This window comes from Equus przewalskii, unplaced genomic scaffold (genome assembly GCF_037783145.1).
Source record: "Equus przewalskii isolate Varuska unplaced genomic scaffold, EquPr2 ChrUn-9, whole genome shotgun sequence".
NCBI lineage: Eukaryota > Metazoa > Chordata > Mammalia > Perissodactyla > Equidae > Equus > Equus przewalskii.
In genome coordinates this window covers 1,426,094-1,446,352 of record NW_027228757.1, presented here as the reverse complement: position 1 = coordinate 1,446,352, position 20,259 = coordinate 1,426,094, and the positions used below count along the sequence as shown (strand labels likewise).

At 46.0% G+C, this 20,259-nt stretch overlaps 1 protein-coding gene across 9 annotated transcripts in view; it reads right to left on the bottom strand.

Annotated features, from left to right (window-relative positions):
• The window catches only part of ARHGEF2 (Rho/Rac guanine nucleotide exchange factor 2), a 50,500-nt gene that overhangs the window by 27,648 nt on the left and 2,593 nt on the right, over window positions 1–20,259 (bottom strand). Inside the window, exons 1-7 of one of the 9 annotated variants that reach the window (XM_070608633.1) lie at window positions 19,718–20,248; window positions 12,916–13,196; window positions 11,379–11,496; window positions 4,714–4,752; window positions 2,595–2,712; window positions 1,959–1,998; window positions 663–756 (exon numbers count right to left, since the gene is read on the bottom strand). In XM_070608633.1, coding sequence (XP_070464734.1) covers window positions 663–756; window positions 1,959–1,998; window positions 2,595–2,712; window positions 4,714–4,752; window positions 11,379–11,496; window positions 12,916–13,175 — 669 coding nt within the window. In that variant the 5' untranslated portion in view covers window positions 13,176–13,196; window positions 19,718–20,248. Of the gene's footprint in view, window positions 1–662; window positions 757–948; window positions 1,278–1,958; window positions 1,999–2,594; window positions 2,713–4,713; window positions 4,753–11,378; window positions 11,497–12,010; window positions 12,240–12,915; window positions 13,197–19,717; window positions 20,249–20,259 lie in introns of those variants that run through there. The other 8 variants (XM_070608630.1, XM_070608634.1, XM_070608637.1 and 5 more) reach the window with 8 other exon arrangements.

Below are 20,259 nucleotides of genomic sequence, written 5' to 3'. Positions count from 1 at the left end.
TCATTCTGCCAGTAAATGAAGAAAGTGGAAATGAATTCAAGCAGCAGGCAGAGCTCCCAGTTTCACCAGAGCCCAGGGGTTGGTAATAAGGAAGAAAGAAATGTGCCTTCACCTTCCTGAGGTCAGAGCTGCACATGGCCCCACACGTATGGCGTGCATGTGCTTCCATAATCATATACTTTCCTGGCTTCCACTCTGCCTGTGGTCTAATTTCAACTGCTTCAGCTGCTGTATCCACCCATAAAATTATGAGTGTAAAAGCACTTTGCAAACTCTAATATTCTCTGAAGAAGTAAAAAGTATTGCTGTAATTATTATCATTATAATGTCCAATGGTTAAGATTTCTGCTGCCCACCTCTTAGCTATGTGAGGCCTAAGGAGCAGGAGGGCCAGGCCACTCCTCAGCTTCTGAGGCTCCTCTCTTCCAGCTGTCTACAGCTGGCTGCTAAGCTGGAGCATGGAGAAAGCAGAGGAAAGGTGATTTACAGGGATATAGGGAGGGAGGCTGGGAGAGAGAACATGTGTTCCCCTAAAACTTGAACCATTGCCCTGAGTCTCTGTCTAGGGAAGAGGGGGAGGGGCGCAAGTAGTGGGGTGAGGAGGAGGAGAAGCGGGGAGGGCAGTGGGTCTCAGGCCTCCTGCTTCCCTGGCTGACTCTTACCTTGGCCTTCCCGGTCATGCCCAAGAGGAAGCTGAGGGTCCGTCGCAGGGAGGAGCCTGCCCAGGTTCCCGAGCCCCCTTCCAGTTGGCTACAGCTGCAGAAAGAAAAAGAAAAGGTGAAGAGATGGAGGCAGAGCTGGAAAAGAAAAACAACATACTCACAGAGAGATGGTAGATGAAGGTCCCATGACCAGGAGATAGAGAATGGAGATACAAGAGGGAAGACTCAGAGAAAGGGTGAGGAAGAAAGAGGAAGGACCCGGAAAGAAAGACACTCCCACACACACCTCCTAGGACTTCCTGGATGTGGACACTACAGTTTCCCAGGACCCACTGTTTATGAGGAAAACTGCAGGCTCCTCCCAGATAAATACAGACTTCCCCTTCCTACCTAATCCAGGCCCAGTCTCCTCCTCTCATGCTGCTCCCCAACGGAAGTGATATGGGGTGGGGGCTCTCCAGTGGGGCATTTTCCCCTCGCAAAACAAGAACCCTGTGTACGACCCTCTCTGCTGTTTGGAAAGGGCCTCTGGGCCTAAAGCCAATAAGGACTGAATTTCCTGGGATTTCATCAGCCCCATCCCATGAGCTAATCCCAAACCCAGAGCCAGGAGGATGTGTCAGCTAGAGATTTTCAGGACCACAAATCAGAGCTTGATATCTTAAAGGGCCCATTACTAGCTCACACACCCACACTGTCTTAGAGGGCTGACCCACTCCAATCAGGCCTGGCTATAGGAGCCAAATAAACAGGTGCTGATTTTGCATGCTTATTTACGTAGTTATTGAAATCTCCCAGCCTCCATCCTGATTCCTGAACTATGCCTCCAGCCCCTGCCCTCTCCCCTCGGGGCTCTACAGTTCTTGCCCAGCTCTCCTTAGAGCCACTCCCCATTGGCCAGTTATCTGAGCCATCCAAGCTGATCCATGATCCTTTGTCACTGTCTCTCCGGAAGACTGTCCCAGAGCTCACCTTTGTGGCACTGACAACAGCAAGCAACTCCCATTCTCTTTTATTCAATTGACACCCTGGGGTCTAGATACTCCTTTTCTTTCCCTAATTTCTTCCGCATCCCATGGAGCTCCTGGGAACCTTCTGAGCCTTCCCTGGCCAATGAGAAGAGGGTAAATTCTATGCAGCTCAGAGAGAAGGATATTTGGAGGTCTTTGATCAGAAATGTTAACCGGAGCAATGTTTCAGGAAGCAGAGACCCTTGGGGCTACGAAATCCAGGGCCCAGTCCCCTTGCCCCTCCCTAATCTGGGCCTTTGAAGGGCTCCGAGTCCCCCAAACTCACCTTTGGCTGAGGTCAGCGGCAGACGACTGGGATAAATTCCCTGCCAAGACAAAAGGAGACGGGAAGTGTCCAGCTAAAGCCAGACAAAGGTGCTCAGGGCTGCCTCCCCTACCCGTTCCACCTGGATCAGGTTCCCAAGCTGCAGGTGCATGTGACGCCATTCCTGAGGGCGGGCGCTGGGGAATAGGGAGGGAGGGCGGGGTCTGAGCTGAGCAGAACTGAAGAATTTAGGAGCCAGGGAACTGAGCACCAGGGTTATGTGGAGACGAGGGGCTAGGCATGGATGTCTCCGTTCTGTTTCTGGTGAGTGGGGAGGGCAGAAGTTTCACACTGAGCTCCCAATGCCTCATCTTGACAACAAGGTACATTGCGGGTAACTGTCCTCCATCTCTGGTGACAGGGGAAGCTGGAGAGGCTCACTCTGTTCTATGTCCTCCTTCATTGGAAAGGAGAGTCTCAGAATGCCAAAGGTCTGAATTCAGATCTCTCATGTGAATAAAGGCATTTTTGGGTTTCCAAGAGTGTGTGGTTAAACATAATCCAGGACCTCTGGACCCTAAACAGCTGGCTCGGAGGAGTGGTGGCGAGACAGAAAGGGGAAGGGGCATCACGGCTTTGCTCCCCACTTTTACTCACCAGCTGGATCTGAGCAGCCCAAGAAGCAATTGATGCCACTCATGGATACAGACTTGGAAAGCATGCCAGTGGCTGGGTGGTCCAAAGGGCCAGCAGATGGATGACAGGAACCCTGACCCTAGAATCATGTCAAGAATCCTCACACAAAGGTCAGGCCTCATCCGTCTTCCACCCACGCTCTTCACTTTTCCCACAGTGTGGCCCCCTCAAGGCCTTCAGGCCTTCCACCCCTCTCCAGTACCCATATCTGGGATATTCCATTTGAAGTAGCTGGGAAGTTATTCCTGCTATTTAGCATTCATCACTACTGCAATTCAAGCCCAGACTTCCTTAATATAGAAAATATCTTAGAAAAGATTTACCCTGAATAGTTTCCAGAAATGACAAACTCAAGCTATAGAGGCCAGGCAGGTAATGAAAAAAGAAATGAGGCAATCTGGGTTTAATACAATAGGGAATAGAAATATTCATAAACCACACAGCCAACCATTAGAAAATAATTTTTTTTTTCCTTTTTCTCCCCAAAGCCCCCTGGTACACAGTTGTATATTTTTAGTTGTGAGTCCCTCTAGTTGTGGCATGTGGGACGCCGCCTCAGCATGGCCTGATGAGCAGTGCCATGTCTGTGCCCGGGATCTGAACCAGTGAAACCCTGGGCCGCCTAAGTGGAGCATGAACTTAACCACTTGGCCACGGGGCTGGCGCCAGAAAATACATTTTTCTGAAGCCTACATGAAGCATTATAAAAACCGGCTCCATACAGGCCATAAGGCAAATTTTAACACACTTCAAATAATCTGTATCATAGAGATCATAGGAAACAATCCAGAAGTTCCTTTCCAATAGACTAGATAAAGAATCTGTGATAGATTTATATATCAAAATACTATTCAAAAGTAAAAATGAACAAACCACAGCTTACCCAACAATATGGATAAATCTCACAAACACAATGTTGAGTCAAAGAATCAAGACACAAAAGATGTATATACTGTAGGATTACATTCATATAAAGTTTAAAACAAGCAAAACTAATTGATATTGTTTAGAGATGCATACAAAAATGGTAAATCTATAAGGAAAATTGATCTCAAAAGTCAAGAAAATGATCATCTCTGCCAGGAGAGAGAAGGTTCTCAATGTGGAGGGACACAGGGGCTTCTGGGTTTTGATGACACTTTTTCTTTTTTCTTCTTTTGAGGAAGATTAGCCCTGAGCTAACTGCTGCCAATCCTCCTCTTTTCACTGAGGAAGACTGTCCCTGAGCTAACATCTGTGCCCATCTTCCTCTGCTTTATATGTGGGATGCCTACCATAGCACGGCATGTCAAGTGGTGCCATGTCCACACCTGGGATCCGAACCGGCGAACCCTGGGGTCACTGAAGTGTAATGTGTGCACTTAACTGCTGCGCCACCAGGCTGGCCTCAGACACTTTTTCTTACCTGGGGTGGTTACACAGCTGTTTGCTTCCTAATTATGCGTTACCTTGTTCATATAAGTTTTATATACTTTTCTGTATGTATGTTTTATTTCAAAAATTTTTTAAGTTTTAAAAAAATCTTTATAGATTTAGAAATTTTAAAACACCATTCTAAATAAACTTTCTGGTTAAAGAAGAAATTATAATGGAAATGTAAACATACTTTATAATAACAATAATGAAAATACTACAGAACAAAACCTGTGAGAGATGGCCAAAGCAGTATTTCAAGGGTAATTTGTAGCCTTAAAATGTTTATATTGAAAAATTTAAAAAGCTGAAAATTAATGAGTTACGTCAACTTAAAAGGTTAGAAAAAGAACCACAGAAAAAATCCAAAGAAAACAGAAAGAAGGATACAATAAAGATAAAAAAACAGAAGTCAATTAAGTAGTAAACATAAAGTAGGATCAATAAAACCAAGAGTTGTTTTTTAAGAATAGGCAAATAGACAAACCTTTGATAAGAGTGACGAAGAGAGAGAAGGCACAAATAAAAGTAGAATGAAAAAGTAGACCTAACTACAGAAAGAGCAGTGATTAGAAAGATAAGAGAATACTACCTACAACTTAATGCCAAGAATTTTGAAAATGCAAACAAAATAGACAAATTCTTTAAAAATATATATATAACTTACCAAAACTGAATCTAGAAGAAATAGAAAGTCTGAGTTGTCCTATTAAAGAAACGGAATCAGTAATTAATCTTTCTATAAACAGAATAAAACACAGCAGGCCAAAACAGTTTTATAGGCAAGGAACAGATCTTTCAAGGAATAGATCACTGAAAACTCCTTCTATAAGGCAAGTATAACCTTGATTCTTTTTTAAAATTTTTTTATTTAATTTTTTAATTTTTAAAAATTTTATTGGAACACAGCCATGCCCATTTTTTTCCCCCTGAGGAAGGTTAGCTCTGAGCTAACATCTGTTGCCAATCTGCAGCAATAGATAATTGATACCATAAGTGAAATCCAGCAGCAGCACGACGAAGTTGATTTATCCTAAGAAAACAAGGGTGGTTTAACATGAGAAAAATCTTTAAATGTAATTTACCTCAATATCACATCAAAGGAGAAAAACCGGAACCATCTCAGTAAAAACAGAAAAGCATAGAATAAAATTCAACACCCACCTATTGTAAAACTAAAGCCTTGGCAATTAGGGATAGAGGAAATTGTCCCTAACCTGATAAAGAGGATCTTTTAAAAACTTACATCCAAAAGTCAATTTCAATAGTGAAACATAAGATGTACTCCCTCTAAAATCAGAAACAAGACAAAGATACCCATTATCAGCATTTCTGTTCAACATGCAATAGAGCCCTAGCAAGCACTGTAGGGCAAGAAAAAGAAAGGAAAGGAATAAATATTGGAAAAGAAGAAACAAAGCTCATTTAAGGTTGATTTAATTGTCTAATTAGAAAAGAAAAAAATCCATAAATTGTTAAAACTAAAAAAACACTTAGTAAGATGAATGACTATAAGATCACTATACAAGGATTAATTCAATTCCATTTCTATAAACCAAAAATAATTATAAAATGTAATTATAATATAAGAAAGCATTTATAATAGCAACAAAAACTATAAGATACCTAGAAATAAATCTAATAGATTGACAAGACCTGTATAAGGAAAACTAACACTTTATTTTTTGTTTGTTTCTGCTGAGGAAGATTCGCCCTGAGCTAACATCTGATGCCAATCTTCCTCTTTTTGTATGTGAGCCACCACCACAGCATGGCCACTGACAGACAAATGGTGTAGGTCTGTGCCCAGGAACCGAACATGGGCTGCTGAAGTGAAGCACATTGAATGACTAGGCCACCAGGGTTGGCCCCTAATATTTTATTAAAAGACATATTTTCCTTTTAGAAAACTTAACTAAATAGCGAGAGATATTATTTTTTCATGGATAGGAAGATTCAAGATTAGAAAGATGTCAATTCATCCTGAATTAATCTTTGAATTCAATACAATCTCAATGAAAATCCAGCAGGAGTTTTTGATTTTTAGAATTGATAATCTGATTCCAAAATTCACATGAAAATGTAAAGGACCTAGAATAGCCAAGATAATCTTAAAGAAAAATAATAAAGTTGGAGGACTTACACTACCACATTCTTAAGACTTACAATAAAGCTACATTAATGAAGACAATGTAGTATTGGCATAAGGATAGACAAGTAGATCAATGGAACAGAGAACAGGGCCCAGAAATAAACTCACACAAATACAGCCACTTGATTTTCAACAAAGGTACCACGGCAATTCAATAGGGAAAGTCAGGTTTTTTAAGGGAGCAGCTGGATATCTACATGGGGGAAAAAACCCACAAAACCTTGATTTCTACCATACACAAGAATCTAGATAACTCATAGACCTAAACATGAAAGCTCAAACTATAAAGCTTCTAGAAGAAAACTTCAGAGAAAAGTCTCCACATTCTTGGGGTAGGCAAGATTTCTCAAACATGATCAAAAGCACTAACCATTAAAAATGTGATGAATTGGGCTTCATCTAAATTAAAAACTCATGCTTATTAAATACATTGTTAAAATAAAAAGGCAAGTCCAAGACTGGGAGAAAATATGCACAATACATATATCTAACAAAAAGACTTAAATCCAGAATATATAAAGAACCTCACCAATCAATAAGAAAAAGACAAGCTGTTTTAAAAACTGAGTAAGAGTCTTAGACAGACATTTCACAAAAGAAGATATTCGGATGGTCAATATGAATATGAAAAGGGGGGCTGGTCCCATGGCTGAGTGGTTAAGTTCGCATGCTCTATTTCGGCAGCCTAGGGTTTTGCCAGTTTGGATCCCGGCTTGGACACGGCACCACTTGTCAGGCCATGCTGAGGAGGCATCCCACACAGCACAGCAAGAAGGACCTACAACTAGAATATACAACTATGTACTGGGGGGCTTTGGGGAGAAGAAGAAGAAGAAAAAAAAGAAGATTGGCAACAGATGTTAGCTCAGGTGCCAATCTTTAAAAAAAAAAAAAGAGAGAGAATGTGAAAAGGTACCCAACAAAACTTTTCAACAGGGACATGCAAATTAAAACCAGAATGAGGGGCTGGCCCCGTGGCCGAGTGGTTAAGTTCGCACACTCCGCTGCAGGTGGCCCAGTGTTTCGTTGGTTCGAATCCTGGGTGCGGACATGGCACTGCTCATCAAACCATGCTGAGGCAGCGTCCCACATACCACAACTAGAAGGACCCACAACGAAAATATACAATCCCGTACCGGGGGGCTTTGGGGAGAAAAAGGAAAAAAATAAAATCTTTTTAAAAAAAAAAAAAACCAGAATGAGATACCGCTAAGACACTCACCAGAATGGCTGAAATTAAAAACTTGACAAAAGCAGTATACCATATCTAAGAATAAATCTAATACATACATCTAATCTAAGATCTATATGGCAAAAATAATAAAACTTTATTAAAAGACATTAAATGGAGAGGTATACTATTTTCATGGATAGGAATAAGCAATATTATAAAGATGTCAACTCTCTCTAAATTAATCTTTAGATTCAATGCAACTCCAATAAAAATCTCAAAGTTCATTTTTTGTTTTGGTTTTTTTTTTGCTGAGGAAGATTGCCCTGAGTTGACATCTGTTGCCAATGTTCCTCTTTTTTGTTTGAAGAAGATTGCCCTGAGCTAACATCTGTGCCAGTCTTCCTCTATTTTGTTTGTTTTTGTTTTTGTTTTCTTCCCCAAGCCCCCTAGTACATAGTTGTATATTCTAGTTGTGAGTGCCTCTGGTTGTGCTACGTGGGACACCACCTCAGCATGGCCTGATGAACGGTGCCATGTCTGCACCCAGGATCCAAACTGGTGAAACCTTGGGCCACTGAAGTGGAGTGTGCAAACTTAACCACTCAGCCATGGGGCTGGCCCCTGTTCCTCTATTTTGTATGTGGGTCACTTCCACAGCACAGCTTGACAAATGGTGTAGGTCCACACCCAGGAACCGAACCCAGGCCACCGAAGTGGAGCATGCCAAACTTAACCACTAGGCCACAGGGCTGGCCTTCAAAGTGTTTTGTTGTTGTTTTTTGAGGAAGATTAGTCCTGAGCTAACATCTGCTGTCAATCCTCCTCTTTTTTGCTGAGGAAGACTGGCCCTAAGCTAACATCTGTGCCCATCTTCCTCTATTTTATATGTGGGATGCTTGCCACAGCATGGCTTGACAAGTGGTGTGTAGGTCTGCACCCAGGATCTGAACTGGTGAACCCCAGGCCGCCAAAGCGGAGCATGTGAACTTAACCGCTGTGCCACCAGGCCAGGCCCTCAAAGTTTTTTTAATGCATGTTTTGTATGTATGTTATACTTCAATAAATATGTTCATTTTTTTAAAAATTAAGAAAGTCTATTTAAAGACACCATAGGAGAGGGAAAAGACAAACCACATTACTCCATCTTTGAGAAAAGATCATTGCAGCACATATAACAACAAATGATTAGTATTCAGAATATACAAAGAATGCCTTCAAAACAATAAAGGAAAAACCCTCAAAGAACCCAACAGAAAAATGGGCAAAAGACATGAAGAGGCGGGGCTGGCCCGGTGGCGCAGTGGTTAAGTTTGCACGTTCTGCTTCTCAGCAGCCCTGGGTTCACCAGTCTGGATCGCGGGTGTGGACATGGCACTGCTTGGCAGACAGGCTGTTGTAGGCGTCACACATATAAAGTAGAGGAAGATGGGCACAGATGTTAGCTCAGGGCCAGTCTTCCTCAGAAAAAGAGGAGGATTGGCAGTAGTTAGGTCAGGGCTAATCTTCCTCAAAAAAAAAAAAAGACATGAAGAGGAATTTCACAGAAGAGGAAACACAAATGACCAGCACACATATGAAAATACGCTCTATTGCATTTGTAATAGGATAATTCAAATTAAGACCACAATGAGATTTATAACCGCCAGATTGGCAAAATTAAGTCTGATGACTCCAAATGTTGAAAAGGATGTGGATCAATGGGAACTCATATTTATATACTGCTGATGGGAGTGGGAACAATTTGCCATTATCTTGTAAAATGAACATCTGCATACTCTACGACCCAACAATTCCACTCCAATGTATATACCCTGGAGAAATTCCTGTGAATGTGCAGCAGAAGATGGATAAAGGGATATTCATAGTGACAATTCTTCATAATAGCAAAGAATGGATATTACCCAAATGTCCATCAACAGAAGAATGGAATGAAAATAAACTATAACTATTTGCAACAAATGGGTAAAAATTAGAAACAGAATGTTGAATGAAAATGTAAGTTACAGAAAATTTTGTACAACATAACATCATTGTTTTTAAACTCAGAAATAAATAAAAGAAATAATATATTATTAGGTAATACATATATTTGTGTTAAAACTATAAAAAATATAAGTGAATGATAAAGAAAGTTCAAGATAGTGATTATCTCTGGTAGGAAGGCAAGAGAATAAGTGAAGAGAAGAAGACATAGGCAAAGATAAGTGTATTGGTAATGTTCTAGTTCTTGAGATGGGTGGTTGATTTACTGGGCATTCTTTCTTTTGCTTGAGGAAGATTAGCCCTGAGCTAACATCTGTGCCAATCTTCCTCTATTTTGTACGTGGGTCGCTGCCACAGCATGGCTTGATGAGCAGTGTGTAAGTCCCCACCCGGGATCTGAACCTGTGAACCTGGGCCCCCAAAGTGGAGCTCGCTGAACTTAACTACTACACCATCGGCCAGCCCTGGGCATTCATTTTTAAATATTATGTTTAAAAGACAAAGGGAACAAAATACATCAGAGGGTATTAGCAACTCTGGCAAAGTGGAGTGAACAGGCCCCATTTAAGGACATCTGAATTTTAAAAAATGTAAGCACCATGCTGGCCAAACAAAATAAATTTTGGAACTAGACTTGGCTCATGGACCATCAGTCCCCAAGACCCAGTCTAGTTTAAAGAGTCTCAGACTTCTGTTCTGTGGACTTTGGTGGAGAACTTACGCGTTACACGTTACTGCAGGAAGAACCAAAAAACCTCCAACATATAGACAAGGAGGAATTTAAGGGGATTGCTTAAATATTGGGTGGAAAGAGGAGAGGAATCAAAGCAGGAAGGCATAAAAAGAGAAAAAAGCACTAGGGAAAAGAGGGAAAGAAGAGCACGTATAATACCAAGAAAGGGAAAGTGGGGAGAAGAGAAAGGTGGAAGAGAGGGAAAGAAGTATGAAGGAATGCTGGAGAGAAGAGGAAAAAGAAGTGCTATTTCTCACGCTCCTCCTGGGTGCCAGCGCCTGTACTGGGCACTTTAACACCTTTTACCATCTAATAATCACAACTTTAAAAGATTGTTTTTATTATCCTGATTTTCAGAAAGATGAAATAAATTGTTCAGCTGGTAAATGAAGGATTTAGAGTCAGTTTGACTCCTAAATCCTGTTCTTTCTACCATATCACATTGACATGGGGGTGAGGGAAGACAGGCAGAGATCTTGATGGAGAAAAGGGGGCGATGGAATCAGACGGGGCTTGCTGTCTCCCTGACAGGCTGTAACAGCCCCTTGCTGTCAGCGTCTCTCCCAAACCACAGGCACTTGAACAACGAGGCGGGGGTGGGTAACCCTCGCCAGCTAGAGGATGAGCAGGAAGGGAGGCAACCTTTAGTCACCAGGCTTGAGACATTTCTGTGCACTCAGGGACTCTTAGCTAGTAGATCTAGTGGTGTCTCTAATGCCCTCATATCCTCAGTAGTCCCTAGGTCCTGACTTGAGATCCCCCCAGTTTTATGTGTCCTTAAGCCAGAAGGCTGGGCAATCTCTCTATCCTTTCTCATTTGATAATCCCACGATTATCTTGTTAGAGAACTATTATCTTTCAAGGTACCAGATGCCTAGTTTCATCCCACAAATAATTTCAGCTCCAATTCTGAGAAACGTGGGGTCTACAGAAAGAAGTGGTTATAATAACTAGGGGAACAGGGGATTTTGAATGAGAGAGAAACAGAGATACCCACATCAATACAGAGACACAGACACGGAAAGGAAGGAACAGAGAGTCTTAGAGAAAGAGACAGAGGTGGGATACCAAGAGTGGGGGACAGAGCAGACAGACCAGGGGAAGCAGACAGAGGGGTGGGGTACAGACAACAGATTCCGCTTCAGTCAGATGGAGTCAGTGATGCCTGCGTACAGAGAGAGACCCAGCAGCTGGCAGAACAGAAGAGGCACAGAGTGGCAGCTGGACAGGCAAGGGGGCAGGAGAGGGGGAGGAAGTCGGTGGCCTCCACCGGGATTAGTCTGTCCATACCACGTGGGAGGATCGGCCACCTTGGTGCCGCAGTTCCAGAAAGGTGTCCAGTTCGTCTTGGCTCTGCAATAAGGGGGCCTCCTGGGGGCTCGTGCATCCCGATGCCTGCAGTTTGCTCCTGAAACACACATTGCCACCACTGCCCTCTGTATCCAGTGGCCAGTGACGGGCACAGGGAGGAACACTGCCTCAGCCCAGCCCTGTTGCTTGCCCCCAGCCCAGCCCTTCCTGTTGGCATAGGCTCAACCCAGACCCAAACTAACCTCCCTTTGCGGCTGTGCTCTGGCAGAGCTGCAGAGCTGGCTGCAGGCAAGGGTGACCCCTGCTGGTCAAAGGACAGTACTGCCCTCCAGAAGAAAGCTGGGATTCAGGGGGAGGGAAAGGGCAAGCTGGATTCTCAGTCCTTGCCTGGTTTCTGATGCCAACCTTTGGCCCCACTCAGCTGAATGGTGTGCCCAGGGCTCCCTTCTGTCTATACCCAAAGGGCAAGAAGTTATGCCTGATAATGAAAGGTGGCACCTGGAAGACTCTGAGATACAGTTGGCACCACATAAGGGGTACCCAGGGCATCTCTGCCTTGGACTAGCTGCTCTTAGGAAGGTGCCGTGAGCCCACCAGGCAAGGCTTCTCACCTGAGTTCCCACCCAAGCCAGTTCAGGGACAAGGCGCAGGGTCCTCTCTCTCCACCTGGTCCAGCCAGCTCTGCCCAGGAGGTAGAGAAGGTTCGTCTACTCACCGGAGCTAAAGGAACTCGTCTAAGGGGACCATTGCCAAAGCATGGAGACAGTGCCCTTCCATGACTAGCAGGCCCTCACATGACCAATCACACTGAACTCTTCATGCTGACCCCTGGACCTTCTCTTTCTGACTTCCTCTGTCTTTGGGGAAGTGGTCAGGGATTTTCCAGGAGACGGGGGAAGAGATGGGTCCCTCTCTTCCGGTCTGCCGAGCGTAAGCAGGCCTCTGAGCAAGAAGAGCTATTCCCCCATTGCAGGGCCATACTATGAGGTCCAAAACATCTTGGGTCTGCCTCAGGCTGGACCCAGCAGGTAGGCAGCAATTTGGGAAAGGGGCAGGTTCAATGCTCCAACCCTGGGACCACTTCTTTCAAGAAATCTCCCAAAGTTCTCTGGGCCTCAGTTTCTTCACCTGTAGAATGAGATTGGGCCGTGTGATCCCTGAGTCCCTTCCAGCTCTGGCACCTTTGTATGGCTCTATGAAACCCAGTTGGAGATGGAGGCAATAAGACCAAGCGTCCTGATACTCACCCCAACTCCATACCTTACCCCCTCCACTCTGACCCCCGCCTGCCCTGGAGACAAGGTAGAAAGAAGGTGCTAGGACCACTAGGGAGAGCCACATTTTAAAAGGTAGGGTCCATCATCCCCAAGGGCCCACAATAGGCCTGCGTTCTGATTCTCTGGGGAAGAGACCTAGGGGACCAGGTCTCTTCAATTCCTGTCATTCCTTTCCAACCACTTTCTCCTGGGTCTAGGACTTGAGGGAAGGAGGGACAGGAGGTCCCCTGGCGGTTTACCTGCTCAGTGGATCCTGGAGCTCCCTGCCTGGCCCCCAACTATGTCTTTTGAAGGGGTCATAGTTGTGGCTATGGGCACGGAAAGCCCCCGACCTTCGGAGGGGCACAGCATGGAAGCCATCTCCCTCCTTTTTTCCCTCTTCCTCCTCCTCTTCCTCCAGCTGCTCTCTGGACTCCACCACAGACAGGCAGCGGCGAGTGTGGCCTTGGGGTACCGGCTCTCCACCTGTGAGGAACACCTCTGGGACGTCTCTGTTCATGGGAGGCACACACAGGCCAGTCTGAGTCAAGAAGACAGAGAAGGATGAGCAGGGTTCTAGAACTCTAGAAACGTGGAACTAGAAAGATGTCACAGTCAGCAGGGCCTAGAGTATCTAGTTACCCCTCCCTTTCCTGAGGCACTGAATTCGAGAATGGCTGGCTCAGGATCACACTGGAAATGGAGTGCAGAGCCAAGTCTAGAACTTGGGTTTTCTGACTTCTAGTCCAGTGTTCTTACCAGTACCTAATGACGTCCTCATTCACTCATTATTATTTCATTTACGGAGCATCTATGTGGCAGAAAGCCAAGCCAAGCAAAGAGAAATAGATATTGTGTCTGTCCTCGAGGAACTCATAGTCTAGTGAGTGTGTGTGTGTGTGCATGCGTGCATATGTGCACACAGACAAAAGCACAAAACACAAATGACTGACTGGCCAGAGTATGCCAAAGGCGACAAGCGAAGTTTCAACAAAAGGCCTTGTGCTACCAAAGGAATGAGTGCATATAACCAGTTGGAGACTCAAAAAAGGGAAATAGAAGGAAGTAGAAAACCTTTGAGATGGGCCTGGAGGGGTGGAGTGGTTGGGATTTGGCCAAGTTAGAGAGGGAGGAGGCTAGGCAGATAAAGCAAGAGAGAGAAAAGGTTTAGGAATGAGAAAATATTGTGATTTCTTCCCTCTAGAACTCTGGTCATATGGGGAGTTAAGAAAGTGCTTATGACCTCTCCCCGGGAAGCAGAGAGAAGAGCTCCCAACCTCAGCCACATCGCAGTTCCTTCTCTCTCCTCCAAGGGGGCGTTGTTGTCACTGCCCAACACCCCCGGCTGCCATTAGGGCTTGCCTCAGCGTGTCTCAGAGTTAAGAACCCTCAGGTGCTCTTAAAGTTGAAAATGATAAGTCCCATTCCAGAAAGAAGTACCACATACCAGAGTATCAAGGTGGTGGAGGGGCAGGAAGGGGACTAACATTACTGCATACCCCTCTATACCTCATTCCTAGGCCCTGTCTCTCTGGACCTTCTGCTAGGATGAGTCTCCCAGGCTCCCCTTCTCCAGGGACCACCCAGCTAGTGAGATGTTGGGAGTTCTCAGGAGGACCAGGAAGCAGTGAGCCAGAATCCTGCCTCCTCCAAGGCTTTCTGTATTATTACTCTCCCCACACAGGAGAGTGCAGGTTGTTGGAAAGTTGCTCCTTCAATCTATTTTACCCTCTCTCATGGCAACCTGTCCACTGCCCCCACCCCACTCAGGACTACTGAGAAGCCACTTGAGCCCGTGTTGACCACATGCCTGTCCACCTCAGGGAAGGAGGGAGACAAGTGCTCAGGCCTCTGCAGACGGCATTCTGCTGCTCTGTCGGGTGGGTCTAAGGATAGAAAAGGAGAGGCCTGGGAAACCGGCCCAGGCCCTGTGCCGGTCCATGCTCATCACATCTGAAAGCAACATAGAAGGGACCCCTCAGCCAGCCACCAAGAGAGACCTTCTCTCCCCTGGTCTACAAACTTGGGCCTCGTGCCATCTGATGTGCTGTCTATAAATGGGATAGGCAGATCTGCAGGGAGCAGGACAGAGCCCGAGGGCCAGAGCATTCCTGCCAACCGGGGGTCTCCAAAGCTGAGATTTGGGGGGGCGGGGGGAATACTGACAACAAGTATTGTGAGAAGCAGTGGTGGAGGGAGGAATAGGAACTGGAGGTGCTCACTGGGAAAAGAGAGACAGGGACCGGGAACAGGACAGAAATTGAGGGGCGCCGAGGGGGCACTGCGCTGATCTTGTGTGCTCTGGCATTCGGTGACCTCACGAAAGAGGAAAGACTGCTTGAGCTACACCCCCTGTAGCCAGCTTCTCTCTGCTCTCCCTGCCCCAGTCCTGCCTGCAGTGCCGATTGGGCAAGAGGAAAGGACTGCAGTGAAGTGCAGCCCTTTTCTTTCCCTCCAGCCCTGGAGGGGCCACTTGCTGGAGAGGGTACCCTGCTACTCGGGCCTGGTAGACATTTCTGATCCTGAGATCTTTATGTTCTGAGATCTTCCCTCTTCTTCCTCCAGCTCAGACCAACTAGAATCTGGCCTCTTCTCAAAGATCTACCCTTTTCCCACCATCTCTGTCATTTCATTCATGGTGTCTGCCCTCTGTGAAAATGGAATCCACTGGGCTCCTTCTCCCTCAGATCTTCATTCCATTTCTCAGAAAGCTTTCCTAAACTCCACCCCTCCATGCTGTAACGTCAATAATTTTTATTCTATCCTTCAAAGAGGTGAGGTTTAGCAAGGCTTCCTCAACCCCCTCCCAGAAAGATTCCCTCCTCCGTTTTTTCGGAAATTCAAGCTGGGGCCCCCATGGTTGTGTTCTCCTCTTTGCTTCTCCTCTCATTAGCTCTCTCCCAGCTCCCCCCTCCCATATCCTCAGCCTCCTGAGCTCAGGAAACAGTGCAAGGGAGCAGCCAGGGCTGGGTCTCACACAATGGCTTTATTTAGCTCCCGAATGAGATCACATCATGTCACATCACTGCTTCCGCTGAACAGAGAGATAGGAGATTTGAAATAGGTCTGGGATCAGACGCTCGAGATGGGGGCAGGGGAGGAAAGCAAGAAGGGGCTCTAAGAAGTCCTTTCACTTATCTTCCTGCCTGTTGATCAGATGGTTTTCCCACCAACACAGACTATCAGTGTCTCCTGCCTCCTCCTCTGAGTGTGCAACCTCCACCTATGACACCAGTCATTGGTGATTTGTTAGACAATCTACTGGGCACTGAGATGGGAGCATATAATATTTTAATACAGAGACATCTGTTATTCAAAACTCTGAGACCATACTTTCTTTAGGATCTTATAGTGGCTTTGAAGTCTGTCAGATTTGCTAGCTCTGCCGCCTTCACAACCTCATGACCTTAGGAACTTGCTTAATGTTTTTCAGTTTTAGAATCATCTGTAAAATGGGAATGATAATACCTACCCTTAAGGATGTTGAGAGACTTGGTGATGGCGTATGGATGCAACTAACGTTGTACTTGGCACAGATTAGGTACTTAATAAATGCTATTATTATTGTTGTTATTATTATTATCATTTAGAGGCAGAGAGAAGGCAGGGCAGACAGAAATGGAGAGCCGGAGAGAGGAAGGCCCAAGACAGTAGTAGAGAGAGATATTATATGATGATTGCCCCCTGTTGTCTCTTAAAAAAGAGAGAGAAAATAAATTACCTGTGGGCTGACACTAAAACAACTGAGATAGGGACTAATTATCCTAACTTCTGATAGAAAAGAGTGCTGAGGAAGCTGTCCTCTTCAAAGGGAAGGGAGGGACAGAGTGGCCTCTGGTCATTTAAAGCAGGGTTGGCAAACTACAGCCTGTGGGCCAAATCCATCCTGCTATCTTTTTACGTTTTTGTTTTTTTTTTTACAGATTGGCACCTGAGCTAATGTTTGTTGCCAATCTTCTTTTTTTTCTTCTTCTTCTCCTCATAGCCCCCCAGTACATGGTTGCACATTCTAGTTGTAGATCCCTCTGGTTGTGCTATGTGGGACGCCGCCCCAGCATGGCCCGACAAGCGGTGCCATGTCTACGCCCGGGATCCGAACCAGCGAAACCCTGGGCCGCCAAAGTGAAGCGCGTGAACTTAACCATTGGGCTCCAGGGCCAGCCCCGTGCTATCTTTCTTAAACGGTCGGAAAAAAAAGCAAAAGAATACTACTACTTTGTGACACATAAAAATTATATGAAACTCAACTTTCAGTTGTTCATAAATGAAGGTTTTTTTGGAACACAGCCATGCTCATTCAGTTACATCTGTTCTATGACTGTTTTCACCTCATCACAGCAAAGTCGGTAGTTGCGACAGAGAACCACAAAGCCTAAAATATTTATTATTTAAGTCTTTGCAGACTCCTGATTTAGAGCAACTGGGTCTCAAAATCTCAGGAAGGAGGAAAAAGAGATCAAAGAGTGACATGAGGGCTCACTGCACACCCACCAGGCATTCTGCAACAAGCTCGGGGGCAGAGGGACAGTGAAGACCCCAACATAGCCATTTCCTAAAGAGCATCTGGAGTCTGCGGGCGAGAGAGTTAACCCATAATGAGTACCGACATCATCTTGTGGGATCCTCACCACCATTTCTTGAAATGGACATTATCTCTGTTTTATATATGAAGAAACAGGTAGCACAGAGAAGTAAAGAAACTTGCTCAAAGTCACAGGGCTGTAGGAAGTGGAGCCGAGTGTTCAAGGCACATCATCCACTATTGAGCCTGAGGACTCTTCTGAAACCAGAAGACAAGCTCCCAAAGCAAGCAATAGTTAGCTCGGAAAGAAGTCTGGCAATATTGTTATTCACCCCCACCCCCACCCCATTCCCACCTTGCCCCCCCAGCCAAAGAAAGGAAGTAGCTTCCAAAAGAAATTAGACGGAGGTTCCAAAGAAGTTCAGTTTGTGCTTTCTCTTCCCTCTGTTCTCTCAGAAGTCTGATGAGGTGATGGGGGGGCAGCCAGGGCTCTGCCTATGTTTGCTGCCAGCAAACACTGGGAGGAGGAGCTGCTGATAGCAACCACACAGCTCGGAAGGGGGACTGGGGCAATGCTGGAGGGTCCTTTCACAGCCTGGGGGGCTCCCTGGGTCTGGATCTGGGGTCCTAAATCTCCCAAACGGGGACAATAACGGGAAAGACCCGAAAGAACCAGGTAATAAAGAAATAAGAACGGGGAGGAAGGGAGAGGCCGGACGAGAGGGTCTACTAGCTTCTCCTCCAGGTCCCCCAGCCCTGGGGAACGGGGCCATAGGAAACCCTTTGATGGTTCAAAATTTAACCTACCTGCCTCTTCTCCCCTAGAAAGTAAACCATTAATCCAACAGTGTCTTGCAAAGAGGGCTAAAGCAGGGCTTCTCTTAGCCGCAGATAAAGAAGACCCAGTAACCCCAGTTCCTTCCTACGCCTGCTCCCCGGACACCCCATTCTATGGCAGGTCATAGCACCTGAGTCTCTAATACCTCCTGCCTCACCCTGACTTAGCTACATCATTGCTCTCTCTCTCAGTGTGAGATACATGAGATTTTGCCATGTGCTGAACACTGGTGTCCTGGAACTCACTCTCCTTCTCTGACTTTCCTGTCAACTGCCAGAGAGTAGCATCACAATTCCAAAATCAAAGGAAAGGCAAGGGTACAGAGAGAGGATTCATTCAGCAAACATTGCTTTCGCACCCACCAGGTTTCAGGCCCAGAGAAGAGCACCCAGCAGGGTCTGTGCACAAATACAACGGTGGGACGCGGTAAGTACAGGCAAAAGCCGCCTGCCCACACCAGCTTCCAGGTCCCCTCCTGAGAGGCGCCCACCTTCTTCCCAGGCCCACAGGGCAGAATGATCAATTTTGTTGTTAGTACTTAGTTCCAGAAGTTCAAAGCTAGAGAGTCGGGCACCCCCAGCCCCCATATCGAAGCACACCTCAGGCATCTCAAACAGGCAATCAGGCATCTCAGACACCCACCCTAAACCACCCGCACCTCTTCCATATACTAGGCTCACAAGGCAGTCAGGAATTTGCTGCTTTGGGCTTCCAAGTATGAGCACCTTTTTTTTTTTTTTAATTGGTTTGCAAACTGAACCTAGGAACCCAGCCTTCTTCCTTTGTGCTAGGCCCTTATGCTTATTCTATCAGGAGCTTGTTGGGACCCAGGGTAGCCCATGATGTGCGGGGGCTAGGGAAGAGGAGGGTAAGACCAGTCAGAGCTCTTCTACCTCCTTCCAGTTTCTTGGCATGTGTTCTGGGTGCTGTGCCAGAAGGGTGGGGCAAGAAAGGGTCTGAGGTTCAGAGGGACACACCTGAGAAGACTTTGGCCACTGTGTCACAGGGAATTAACCCATCAGATTCCAGGGGACAGCTATAAGTAGTGGGTGGAGTAGGAAAGCTCTAATCTGATGGATGGGGTAATCTGGAATCTGGGAGTCTCTGGCTCACAGGTATGAGTTGATGGCCCTTTAAATCTCACAATTGATCCCCAGGGATAAAGAGAACAATGTCAGGCACTACAGGAAGGGGACCCTGGATGAATTAGGATCTCAAGGTTTTAAAATTCCAGAGCCATCCTTCCTGTCCATACCTCCTGAGTAGGACAAAGAGACCAAAAGACAACAAAATGAACTTTGGTGTCAGATGAACTTGAGTTTGAACCCCAGTCCTACAGTTTACCTCTTAAGTGACGTGGGTTATTTAACTTCTCTAAACCACACCTGTAATGTAGGGATTATGGTATATCAACCCCATAGGATTGTGAGGATTAAGAATGTATAGAAAGGGTTTAAAATCACTTGTTGCACGAACAGTAAGTGTTATCTCTTGGCCATTATTGTGATTCCCTATTTGCATACTTACACACACTTAAAATGCCCCCTGAGTGAAAATGGGAGCTGAATGTGGGAGGCTGGTGGAGAAGCTACAAATTGTCCCGCCACTTCCTGGGGTGCTGAGGGGTTCTTGAAGATCTCTGCTTCTGGGGAATGCCCATTCACGAGGGAAGGACCCAGGGAAAGGGAAGAGGGAAACTCACCAGACCCGGAAGATATTCCAAAGATGGGGGACCTGTTCCTGTCCTCAGTTGGTGACTTCAATGTAGGAAAAAGTCCTGCTTCAGGTAGCCCCTCTAAGAATCCAGTCCAGCACCCAAGTGGGGGTGCCTCCCTCTCAGTGCTTTTAAGGGAACGGCTCATGGCCCAGAAGTTTGCATAGGAGACAGGGGGGACTCATTCCAGTCCTGACCAGCTGCCTCTTCAACCACTCCAGCCCTTCCCTTCCCCGCCCTACTTCAAACACCCCAGACGGTGCTGGGCCCAGACCTTTAACCCCTTGGGTGCCATTGCTGGTCCCGAGGATTCCTGGGTTTCCCGGTCCCCAGCATTCCCTCAACAAAGAGCAGCCCCCGGATTCAGGCTGGGGTGGGAACAGGTACAGGAAGCCAAGCCGGGGTAACCTGAGGGAGAGTGTGTGGAAACCCGACATCCCAGGGAACTTTCACCTTCCTTCCAGCGGGGACAGGGTGGTGCTGAGGAGGGGAGAAAGAGGACATCTCAGGGAAAGGCCCACAGCTGGAAA